We start from the raw sequence: 12,153 nt of genomic DNA on the forward strand, positions 1-12,153 counted from the left end.
AAGAGAACAATTTTTAAAAATGAAAACGATAACGTAAATACATAATTTCAAGGGATTCTTAGCTAGAGCTGCAAAGTGAATGACAATTTTGCCACTGAAACATCAACAATTAACTCTTTTATTTAAAAAAAAAAAAAACTATTTTTTTTTTTAAAAAAAGGAAAAAAAATATGCAATGACCTTCTGATAAGGACACGTCAAACAGCCTGAGGAACACTCAGGATTTTGAAAACTAAGCGGGCGCTGCACCGAAGGGGCAGGAGCCGCACTGTGCGCAGGGCAGGATGCTCAGCCACCCCCGGGGGCTGTGGGGTCAGCTCCCAGCGGGCTCGGCCCAGCCCCGACAGCCTGGGAAGGGCCTCGATGCCCAGCGTGTGTCCGGGGACCATCCACGTCCCCCAGCGCAGGGTCCCGGCAGCCTTTGCAGCAGCAACGTGTGCTTGCGAGGGAAAAAGCAGCGCTCATCGCTCAGCGCACCAACAGCCGGTTTGGGGAGATGTACGAAGAAGAGCACTGAAGACCCGACCATGACTGAAAACAAGCTGATTGAGAAAAATGAGCTAAAATGCTAACATCTTGTGCCGCACGTGAAAACGTTCGGCTGCAGCCAGGGGCAGGGCTGACCCTTCCCGGCTCCCAGCCGCGATTTATTATTGAGCAAAAACCCGGAGCGTGCAAAGCCTTGTGAGCTGTGGGAATGATTTTGTGCGTGGTGGGTGCAGCAAAACTCTCATTTTTAGTATTGTTGTTGAGGAGGGAGTGATTCTTACAGGTAGGAGCATTAATTACACTGCAATTAACCGCACTGCACCCCCCCAGGAGCTGCCCCAAAAAGGCAGCAGCAATCCCGGCCAGCTTCCATGGCACAATTGGATCTGGCATCCATGTTTTGTGCCATCGATAACAACCCAAATAATCACTTTTTATATCAAAACAAAGAGGTATCAGCACATCCTGGCTGCGGGAGCATCTTTGTTTTTTAGGGAATTCTGCCCGAAGCCAAATCTTGCCATTTTGCCCCCAGACAGAGCCATCAGAGAGGCGGCTTTCACAGCGTGGCAAAGGCGAGCAGGAAAGCGTTTCCCCGCATGGGAAGGCAGCGTGCCAGGGTCAAAATGGGTCTGTCACCGAGCTGGGGAGCTGCTCCGTGGGCAGCACGTGAGGTCAGAGGGGCCGGGTGCCATCACTGCCTGCTTCACGAGGCCAGCACCCACCAAAGATCCCTCAGCCGGGTGCTCCCACACCGCCTGCAGCAGGACAGGAGGCACCACGGCGTCAGGAAGGAGCAAACGCACCCAGGTTCATGGGGTGAGCCCCCAGAAAACCCCAATAAATCACAGCGTGTTGCAGCACACCAGCCCTGATGTATGCTTGCATTGCTGCGCTGCATTTGTAGGGCTGGAGGGAAAAATCCCCCCAAAGTCCCCACGCAGCTGCTGTCCCCTTTGCTGCTAAAACCTCACCCCGTTCGCTCTCCGCTCGGAGGCTTGCAAGGATTGTTCCCTAAAAAACAGGGGGTTGATTTAGCACGAGGAATAAAAACATCAAACGAGGACCAACACCCGCAGGCTTCTTGCTAAAAATCTTTCCTGGTACCTGGGCTTGCCACTTAGGATAAAACAATGTTAATTCTTCAAAAAGAAAAGAAAACTTCCATCCTGGCGTAAAAGCACCAACAGCTTGTCACTTTAAAGGAAACTTCTAACCTTGCAAAATGACTGTGATTAATCAACTTGTCCGTATCGTCTAAATAGTCCACAGAACAGGAATTCAAAATAGTAATTCCGAAATTATAAAATTACGTGCGATAACAGAACTGGAAAGCTCCTTTACATTTCGCTTTTGTTTATTGTTCAAACTTGCCAAACTACTTTCTTTTGTTAAAACGGATTCTTTTGTAATGAAAAGGCAGAGTCCCTTTCAGCAGATGGACTTTCCGAATGAAAAATGTTCTAATTATTACACTTTTCATTAAATCAATTATCCTCCCAAATTGTTTTTGTGTTTATCTCTGCCAATCAGCAGTAAAGCCCTGGAACAATCTGTTGTCACCGTACTTTTCTCCTACAGGTACGTTTCTTCGGATTTTTGCTAGAGCAGCTCCAGCTGAGATAAGAACAATCTCCTGCCTGAGTTTTCTTTGATGTTCCTATAACAAATACGTACGTTAAAAGAGATCTGCTGAGCTAAATTCCGCTCAGGCACTAACCTAGAGCTGAAATTGCCAAGAGAAAATATTTCAAAGTTTTCCCCTTTAACTTTTATTATAAGTTTTCTCTTTTCGCTGCAAATAATGACACAAAATTCAGCATATCTCCTATTGGATTACGGCACAGTTAGCAAAGAAAAGATACAGAAGGCTGTGAAAATGGTCTTCTGCGCCGCAGACAAGCATAAGAAACCCCAAATGCTCATGAAGAGAAATCCACATCTGCTCTGTCCCCCGTTCTGTCAGACAAAGGCTCTGTAAATAGGACAGGCACTTACCTTGCAACTCCCCCAAAGATAACTACTTCCCAAAAGTTTGCAAGCAAAAAAATTCTCAGGGAAAGATAGCAAAAGACAAGCAGGGTCTAGCGGGGAGATTGCTTGCAAATGCATTTATTCAGAGCTCCTTCCTCCACTGCCTTTTTCTTTCTTTTTTACTTTTTTTTTTTAACTTTTTTTTTTTTTTTTTTACCCTTTTTCATGTGCCTTTTCCAGTACTTTTAAAAGACCCCTTATAAACGTAACGGCGGAACGGTGACAATGAGGGATCCACACCACCGCACAGCTCCCGAGCCGGCCACTGCCCTGAGAATTGTCCAAAAAGGACAAAAGCTGCGAATTTAAGCAGCCTCAATAAAGCACCAACATCAACACGTGAGTCGAAAAATTATGGTCTGCGGGTTTTGCACGGGAGCCCCGATGGCAGCTCCTCCATCCTGGAGCCGAGAGCGCAGGGGTGGGACGCGGGGAAGGTGGGCAGCTCACCCGGCTGCGTGCACATCTGCTCCCCAAAAGGGGCTTCTCCCCAAAAAAAAGCCCCTCTCCCCCAAAACCCCAAAAGCTGAGCTCTGCGCTGCTCTCCCTTTAGGTAACGTGCTTCTGCCAGCACCCCGTGCTCAGCTTTACGCACGTGAAAAAAAGCAGCACGCTCATAAAACGCAGGTACCGGGTGATTCACTACAAAGGGCAATATTTGTATTTATCCAGAGATAGGACCTGGAAGGCTCCCAGGGCTCGTTTGTTTGCTTTCTGCCCTTGTGTCCCGCCGAGGCGCCTTGGTCAACTGGGCAAAGCCGGGCGGGGGCACGGAGGAGGGGCCGAGCCCCTTCCCCTCGCCCAGCGGCACCCATGGGGAGGGGGGGGACACGGGAGGGGACGGGACGGTGCCAGCGGGCATCCGAGGAGCCCCGGAGAGCACCGGGGATGAGGGGTGGGGGGGTCCCGGAGGCACCGCGGTGCAAGGGGCACCGAGCAAAGCAGAGCAAAGCAGAGCACAGCACCCACCGGGTGCCCCCTAAAAAAAAAAAATGTAATAATATTTAAAAAAAAAAGTGGATTTAGGGGATTTGGGGCTCCGTGCCCCCCCCACACTGCCCAGCCCCAGCAGGGGCGGTGCCCCGCAGCCCCCTCCCCGGCCGCTCCCCGCCCCCGTTCTCCCCTCGCCGTTCCTGGGCTTTTGGCGCCCCCTCCGGACGGCGCCGCGCAGCGCCCCCAAAATCCTCAACCGGCCCCTGCGCGCTGCTCCGCAGGGAAAGGGGGGGACACGGGGACCGTGCAGGATCCTCCCCCCACCCCAGCCCCGCGGGGCTCAGCACCCAACAAAGCCCCAAACCCTTTGGCGGGGGCGCGCAAAGGAGCGGCGCAGCGCGCAGCGCTCGGGAAGCTCCGCGTTGCGCGCCCCCCGCGCCGCCCCCTTTTTGCGCGGCGCAGCGCGGAGTTGCGCGCCCCTTCGGCCCCGCCCCTTCGGCGGCCTCTCAGCCAATAGCGTGGCCGCCAGCCCCCGGGGGCCGGGCTGCGATTGGAGGAGCGCTGGCGGCCCGAAAAGGCCGCGCAGGGTATTTATTCCCGCGCAGCGGCGCGGGGCGCAGAAGCCGCGCTGCGGAGCCGCGCCGCGCACACCGCCGGGCAGCGCCCGGCCCCGCTCCTCCGCCTCGCGCAACTTGCAAAAAAAGTTTTCCCTCCTCCTCTTCTTCTTCTTCTTTTCCCCCTCTGCTCAATTTTTTGGACGGGCAGGGAACGAGAAAATCATCATCGTCGTCGTAATAATAATAAAAAAAAAAAAAAGCAACTTTTTGCAAACTTTTTCCGGCTTTCTTCCCTCCTCTCCCCGGCCGGGCTGCACGCTGGTGGAGACTTCGCCTCTCCTCGTTTTTGCTCTTTTTGTTTTTTTTATTTTTTAAACCCTCCCCCCCCTTAGCCAGCTGGTTCTTTTTTATTTTGAATTTTTTCGCCCCCCTGCTCCCCCCCTCCGCCACTTTCTCGCATGAATCTCCTAGACCCCTTCATGAAAATGACAGAAGAACAGGACAAATGTATCTCCGACGCCCCCAGCCCCACCATGTCGGATGACTCCGCCGGGTCCCCCTGCCCCTCTGGATCCGGCTCGGACACGGAGAACACCAGACCCCAAGAAAACACCTTCCCCAAGGGCGACCCGGACCTGAAGAAGGAGAGCGACGAGGACAAGTTCCCGGTGTGCATCCGAGAGGCGGTGAGCCAAGTGCTCAAGGGCTACGACTGGACCCTGGTGCCCATGCCGGTCCGGGTGAACGGATCCAGCAAAAACAAGCCCCACGTGAAGAGACCCATGAACGCCTTCATGGTGTGGGCCCAGGCGGCCCGGAGGAAGCTGGCTGACCAGTACCCGCATCTGCACAACGCGGAGCTCAGCAAGACCCTGGGCAAGCTCTGGAGGTGAGTGCGGGGCTGGGAGTGCTCGGGTCCCGCTGCTTTGGGGTGGGCTGGGGCCAGGGGGGGATGCCGGAGGGAGGCTGCAGCCTGCAAAGTGTGCTCTGGTTGTAACAGCAGGAGGAGGAGGTGGGAAAGGAGGGAGAGGAGGGTTTGAAGCTTGGAAAACTTGCTGAAAACTTTTGCATGCGCTGGCAACTTTGCTTGGTGGAAGGGAAGCCGGAATAGTAGGGGAAAAGCAGGGAAAGTGGCTCCCCGTGGCCGGCTCCTGGTCTTGTGAGGGGTTCCTCTGCCTGAGCAAGGTGTGGGTGCGAGGGGGACCCCCACGGCTGGGGGGGAGAGCAGGGCCTGCCTCGGTGGGCATTCGGTCACGCTCCCGTCCAGGGAGGCGATGGTCCTGCCGGATTGCATCAGCTTCGTGCAGGAGGAGAGGAGAGGCGATGCGGGGAGGGGGTGGCAGAAGCCGGGCGCAGGGCGAAAGCCGACGAGGCTGTGCCAAGCCCCGGGTGGGTGGGTGCCCTGAGCGCGCATGGCTGGGTGCCCTCCGACTTCCAAAATAAGGCAGGGAGGGGAGAAAAACAGAAGGAAAGTGAGTCACCTGGCTGCCTCTGGCTGACTGCAGAAAGGAGGGGGTGGAAATCCTAAATTTGCGGCTGCTCCCGCAGCCGGAGGAGAAAGCAGTGAGCAAATCCGTCCCTGGCAGGCAGGGAAGGAGCCGTCACCCAAAGCGCCCCGGGGACGGGGTGTGCGCCCAAAGCAGGGGGGGGCAGGCTGAGAACAGCAAGGGCCAGACCCTGCCACGGTTCCTGGACCTCTCGTTTGGCCACCGAAACAATCTGGCTGTGAGGGGAAATGGGGTGACAACCAGTGTGCACCCCAGCCAGGGAGTTCAACGCTGGGGGGAGTTTGCATTCCTGGTGGGGGGGATCAGAGGGAAGGTTTGGGGATAGGATGATAGGATGGGCTGATGTTAATGCCATAGAGGGGAGAGCCCCTAGAGCACCCCGCAAACCAGCTGACTCCTTGCCCTGTGCCCCCCCCCCAGGCTGCTGAACGAGAGCGAGAAGCGTCCCTTCGTGGAGGAGGCCGAGCGGCTGCGGGTGCAGCACAAGAAGGACCACCCCGACTACAAGTACCAGCCGCGGCGGAGGAAGTCGGTGAAGAACGGGCAGTCGGAGCAGGAGGAAGGCTCCGAGCAGACCCACATCTCCCCCAACGCCATCTTCAAGGCGCTGCAGGCGGACTCCCCGCAGTCGTCCTCCAGCATCAGCGAGGTGCACTCCCCCGGGGAGCACTCGGGTAGGTACCCGCAGCCCCCTGCCCCTCTCTGAGTTAAGTCACAGCTCTTTGAGCAAGGATGCATCCCATAACGGGCCAGGATCGGGTATGGGGAGGGGGGAAAACCATGAAACAGAGCCTTAAATGCAGGGAGAAGGGGCTGGCTGTGTGGCTGCCCATAGCACAGGCACAGCGGCGCTCGCCCGCGTGTGCCAGCCCTTGGAGACACCTCCACCCCACTCTGCCCATGAGCAATGGGAATCTGTGCTTTAAAAAAAAATAAAAAGTAAACAGAAAGCTGTCCCTGCTCAAACAGCTTGTCTCTGAAGTCCCAGTTGTTTTACCTAACAGGATAAATCAGCACCTTCAGGGCTGGTGTTTGTGGTGCCCGCACCCGGAGCTGTTTGTGTTACCCCCAAACAGCTGCTCCCCCCCTGGCCAGGCGCTGCTGCCTTGCATGAATTACCCATTAACACCACGATCCCATTAAGAGCGACACCCCCTTCACGCACGTGCCCTCTCCTTCCTCCGCAGGGCAATCGCAGGGCCCCCCCACGCCCCCCACCACCCCCAAGACGGACGCGCAGCCGGGCAAGCAGGACCTGAAGCGCGAGGGCCGCCCCTTGCAAGAAGGCGGCCGGCAGCCGCCCCACATCGACTTCCGAGACGTCGACATCGGCGAGCTCAGCAGCGACGTCATCTCCAACATCGAAACCTTCGACGTCAACGAATTCGACCAGTACCTCCCCCCCAACGGCCACCCGGGGGTCCCGGCCACCCACGGCCAACCCGGCCAGGTCACCTACACCGGCAGCTACGGCATCAGCAGCTCGGCCGGCTCACCGGCCGGTGCCGGGCACGTCTGGATGTCCAAGCAGCAGCCTCAACCCCCACCACAGCCCCCCCAGCAGCCCCCAGCACAGCACGGGCTGCCGGCGCTGAGCGGGGAGCAGGGCCAGGCGCAGCAGAGGACGCACATCAAGACGGAGCAGCTGAGCCCCAGCCACTACAGCGAGCAGCAGCAGCACTCGCCGCAGCAGCTCAACTACAGCTCCTTCAACCTGCAGCACTACGGCTCCTCCTACCCCCCCATCACCCGTTCCCAGTATGATTACGGCGAGCACCAGAACTCCGGTTCCTACTACAGCCACGCCGCCGGGCAGAGCAGCAGCCTGTACTCCACCTTCACCTACATGAACCCCACGCAGCGCCCCATGTACACCCCCATCGCAGACACTTCTGGGGTCCCCTCCATCCCCCAGACCCACAGCCCGCAGCACTGGGAACAGCCCGTCTACACACAGCTCACCAGACCCTAAAAGCCATTAAAAAAAAAAAAACATAAATAAACGAGAGAGAAAAAAAAAATCACAGAAGCAGCAACAAGAGCAGAGAACTTCCGCAGACTTTTCCTGCTTTGAAATCAAAATAATAATTAAAAAAATAAATAAAAAAAAGACGCTCAAGTTCAAGGCGGCGGGGAGGAGGGAGCGCCTCAAGCCTTCTGCACTTCAGCATCCCCCAGGGAGTGGCGAGACCGCTCCGAGAGCCCGCGGTGCAGCAAGGACTGGACTTGGACTTGGCTTCGAGGGCGCAAGGCCATGAGATTTCTAGCAAGCGGCTCGGTTATCCGTTCTCTGGACTTTTGTAACAAGTTTTTTTTTAGCAGTAATTAAAAAAAAAGAAAAAAAAATGGGGGGGGAAAAAGAGAAAACTCAGTCCTCTGTGAGGAATATTCTCTATTTTAAATATTTTTTAGTATGTACTGTGTATGATTCGTTTCCAATTTGCGGGGATTTATACATATTTTTTAGAGATTTTTTAAATGCTCTTATTTTTCCAACAGCTAAAAATGACACTTAGTGGAGCAGTCCTAGGTTTTCTTGCAGTCAGAGGTATTTTTGTATAGAGTAAGTGTCTTTTTTTTTTTTTTCTCTAAAAATAAAAATAAAAAAGCAAAACTGCGTGCTTCTAACTCGGAACAAAGCTCTGTCAGCGGCCAGCGCCAGGCGTGGCGATGGTCAGCTCTGCAGCGCGGGAGACGTGAGCTGAGCCTGTGCGGGGATGAGCATAGAAGAGGCTTTATTTTTCTAACTCGAGAATAGCAAAAAAAATAAAAAAATAATAAAAAAAAAAAAAAAAGCAGCCAGGAGGAGATTTTTAACTTTATTTTTTAATAACCTTGAGCCTTAAGAAAAAATAATAATAAATACAGCAAAAAAAAAAATAAGTGCTATGGAGAAGCCTTAAAGCAGCCCTGTGATAATCACTGGTCCCCAGCTCTGCCCGTCCCTGCTCCCTTCACGCCCCGGTGCTGATGCAGAACCCAGCCCTGGGCTCCTTGGCTTCCGTGGGCTGCTCGAGGGACGTCAGAGAGACTTTAAATTATTTATTCTATGAGAAGAGCAGTTTTTAATCATGATTTTTTTCTTTTTTTAAAAAAAAAAAATCTCCCTTCTATTTTAAGTCCTTTCAAAAGCGATTACGTTTGTTGGAGCATTATTTGGAAGGTAACCGTGCCTGTTAAATTATGGTCTAAACTGTAACCAGTTCTTTATTTATCTCTTTAATTCCTTTTTTTATTATTATTATTATTATTCTTTTTGGAATCTGTGTCCTGGGTTTGTACAAACTTGTGCTCTTCCTTTTTTTTTTTGTTCTTGCGTCTTAAGGATAAACTGGAAAAAAAAAAAGAAAAAGAATTTGTACAAACTAAAGATTGCAAATGTAGCGTATCACTGAATCATTTGCCTTGTTTTCTGCCTCAGCTCTCTGGGACACACGAGCTCGTGCGAGGACGAGACCCAACGCCCCGGCGGCGCCTGCGCGGGGCGGCACCGTTTTTAGCCTTCCAACCCCCCCCCCTCCCAAAAAATGGCTCGAGGTGGGGACACGGACTTTGGTGAAGCTGTGGCTGAACAGTTAAGGATTGCTTTTTAAAAAAGACAGCAAACTTTTTTTTTTATTTAAAAAAATTATATATTTGTTAACATTTTTTTTTTTTTAGGGATTCAGTAGAAGAAAAAAAAATCTTAAAGCACTCTTATAATATGGCATCTTTCTATTTCTGTATAAAAGCAGATCTTTTTAAAGTATTTCTGTAACTTAAAAGACCTGTCATTTAAATCATATTTTGTCTTTAGGTAAGTTTTTGTTTTGTTTTGTTCGCAAGATCCTTCTCTTCGTGAAACTTACCTTTTTTTTTTTTTTTGTATATTATTGTTTGCAATAAATATACGTTGTATTAAAAGTTAACCCCCCTCTCCTGGTGTCTGAGTTATTGGCAGCCTTCAAGGAGAGTCCTAGCAGGGTGTGACTTCACCGGGGGGGCATTGGGGGGTCCCCACTTGTACCAGCACAGATCCTGGAGCCCAAATCCTGCCCCGTCCCTGCTGCTCTCACCCAGCTTTGTGCCAGCTGTGCTCAGGTGGGGGTCCCCACCTCGCACCCATGAAGCCCCCCACCTCTAAGGCAGCCTCAGCTTGGCCAAGGCAGTCTGGATTCTCCATAAAAAGCTGAAGTTTTCCCAAAACAAGATAAAACTTTGGGAGCCACAGCAGGGCTGAGCCTGGCGCATCCTCTGCCCCGCGGAGCACGGTGCCAACACGGTTGTGACAGCACCAGCCCAGGCAGGTCCCTTCCCTTCCCTCCCAGGGCACAGTTATTCACCTGTGAAAAGTGGATCTTGTAAAAATGCGATAACCTGACCCAGCAGTGCCCCGGGAGAGGCTGGTGAGCGTGCATCAGCCCCGTGCCCCGAGGCGAGCGCATCGCAGGACACCTTGGGATCCATCCCACAGCACCTACAGGGCACAGCACGAGGCAGAAGCTGCATTTTGCAAACGCTGCCTGATCCAGCACAAGGTGATTTCACCCCACTGCTGCTTCTCTTCCCCCGCCTAAAAGCCCACCCAGTCCTCAAGGGAGCCCCTCACCGCAGGGGCTGCCTCTGGCTGCAGCCCCAGCCCCGAGCACAAAGGGCCCCGCGAGCGCATGCCCGCCCTGCAAAGCCTCCGCGCCGTTGTAAAATATTTACTCTCGCTACAAGTAACACTTAAGCCAATTAACTGAAAGGGATTCATTTACTCTGTGCATTAGTTAGGGTCAGTGTCACTATTTACCTGTGCAGTCAGCCACCGCGGCTGGTGGGAACGCTCCGGTCCCTGCCCTGTCCCATCCCGCTGTGGGTTTGGGTTTCCCTGCCCCAACCGGACTTCGCCCACTGGGAGCTTTGGCTTCTCCTCTCCTTTGGGAAGGAGAACACCTGCAGCTCCCATGATGTGGTGAGGAACCATCTGGGAGCCCCCACGAGGACTTGGCAGCCCCATCGGGGGCACGGTGCTGCGGGGAGCCCACAGCAGATGAATGGCACCATAACGCAGCTCAGGCACCAGCTGTAACTTGGGAATGAGCTGGAAAACATCCCAAAAATGGGACAGCAGCCACTGCCTGCCTCACCAGAGGGACCCCAGGCAGCCCCCATGGCGTGCACTGAGTGTAGTGAGAAGGGGAAGGTGGGAACAGGGCATGGTGGGGACGACCCCAAGTGCCACCCCAATGGGAAGAGCCCGAGCTGCTCGGTGGTGGCACTTCTGTCCCAACACAGCCGTGCCCAGCTCCCCCCAGTGACACAGAGCCACCTTCCAGCTGGGAGCACCCGGGGAAATCCTCCTTACAAGAAACCAAAAGAGCAAAGCTCGTGACCCAACCCCGGACCTGTAATTCCTCCACTGTTGACTTATGGTGTGGGCTTTAAGGCCTCGGACTCAGAGCCAAGCTGGACCCGGCTCCTCGGGCAGCGCCAGGCTTCCCGGCCCCCACCGCAGGGCTCTGCCCCTCTGGGGGCACCCATAGAAAAAAAAGAAAAAAAAAAAAAAAAGAAAAAAGAAAAAAAAAAGCTGCAGAGCTCCAGGCACTTTGTGCTAGAAAGCAGAGCAGAAGGAGGGGTGGGGAAAAAAAAAAAAATGAATTCAAGGGAACTCTGACAATGCTGCAGGGCAGGTTTGAGCCGCAGCAGATAACAGCGGGCGCAGGGACAGATGTGCAATGCTGCACAGCGGGTTTGGGAAGCGCCAGGGGAGTGGCGGCAGCGCTGCGGGGCAGGGCAGGGTGGGGGGCACCCCTTTGGCCCCCTCCCCAGCTCCTGCAGAAAGCCTCAGGTTTGGGGCCAGCTGCACAAAGGTCTGGGGCTGCAGCGGGCAGAGCGAGGCTGAGCCGTGCTGGCAACTCAGCGACGGGTTTTCTGTTTTCAGCGGTTCAGAAAAAAAAAATATATTTATATTTTAAAGAATGGGGAAAAAAAAAATCGGAGAGGCCCCGGGGAGCACGGCAGCACGGCCCTATAACACCCCGTTGTGCCGGGCTCCGTGCCCGGCCGGCTCCAGCCACACACGGGCTCCGCGAGGCGGCTGCCTGCAGCGGTGGCAGCTGCTCAGAAACGGCGCTGGGTTCTCGCCTTTCCTCGGCCAGCTGTTCAACGTTGCCATCGAATTAAAGCCGGAGATTTCTCCCAGAGAGAAGGAAGGCGAGATCGCAGCCAGCTGCGAGCCGGGATCCTGCGATCGGCCGGGGCTCCTGCCCAGCTGCAGCGCTCGGGCCACGTAACGCGGCCATATATCATGGCCAGGTCGGGCTTGTTGCAAGTCAAGCGAGATTTGCTAGGGTTTTTCTTCCCCTTTTTCAGGGCCCAGTTCCAGGAGTTAGCTGAGGTGGAGCTTTAGACGTCAAAGGGAAAGGAGCGAGCTGGGCTTCCCCCCGCAGCACAGCGTTAGGGGGTCCCAGCCTCAGCGAGGGAACTGCTCCCACCCCAGGAGGTGGCTCCGGGAGGGGACAAACGAAGCCCCCAGCCCCTGCCGCCACCAAGAAAAGCTGGCTGAGATGCTTGGATTTGCTGCTGCTGAGATAAACCCACCTGGAAAAGGTGGGGAGAGAGGAGAGCTGAGACACGAAGTGTAAACGGGTCCAAGGAATAAGAAAGGA

At 54.3% G+C, this 12,153-nt stretch overlaps 1 protein-coding gene and 1 long non-coding RNA gene across 2 annotated transcripts in view; one reads left to right on the plus strand and one right to left on the minus strand.

Annotated features, from left to right (window-relative positions):
• Positions 1 to 12,153, minus strand: part of LOC137841928 (uncharacterized) — a 127,660-nt gene that overhangs the window by 54,339 nt on the left and 61,168 nt on the right. The gene's annotated exons all lie outside the window — the stretch shown is intronic.
• Positions 4,063 to 8,404, plus strand: SOX9 (SRY-box transcription factor 9). Its single transcript, XM_068655407.1, has 3 exons — positions 4,063 to 4,902; positions 5,942 to 6,195; positions 6,709 to 8,404. The coding sequence occupies exons 1-3, from the start codon at positions 4,472 to 4,474 to the stop codon at positions 7,491 to 7,493; spliced, it is 1,470 nt and encodes a 489-aa protein (XP_068511508.1). The 5' UTR covers positions 4,063 to 4,471; the 3' UTR covers positions 7,494 to 8,404.

This window comes from Anas acuta, chromosome 18 (genome assembly GCF_963932015.1).
Source record: "Anas acuta chromosome 18, bAnaAcu1.1, whole genome shotgun sequence".
Taxonomy (NCBI): domain Eukaryota; kingdom Metazoa; phylum Chordata; class Aves; order Anseriformes; family Anatidae; genus Anas; species Anas acuta.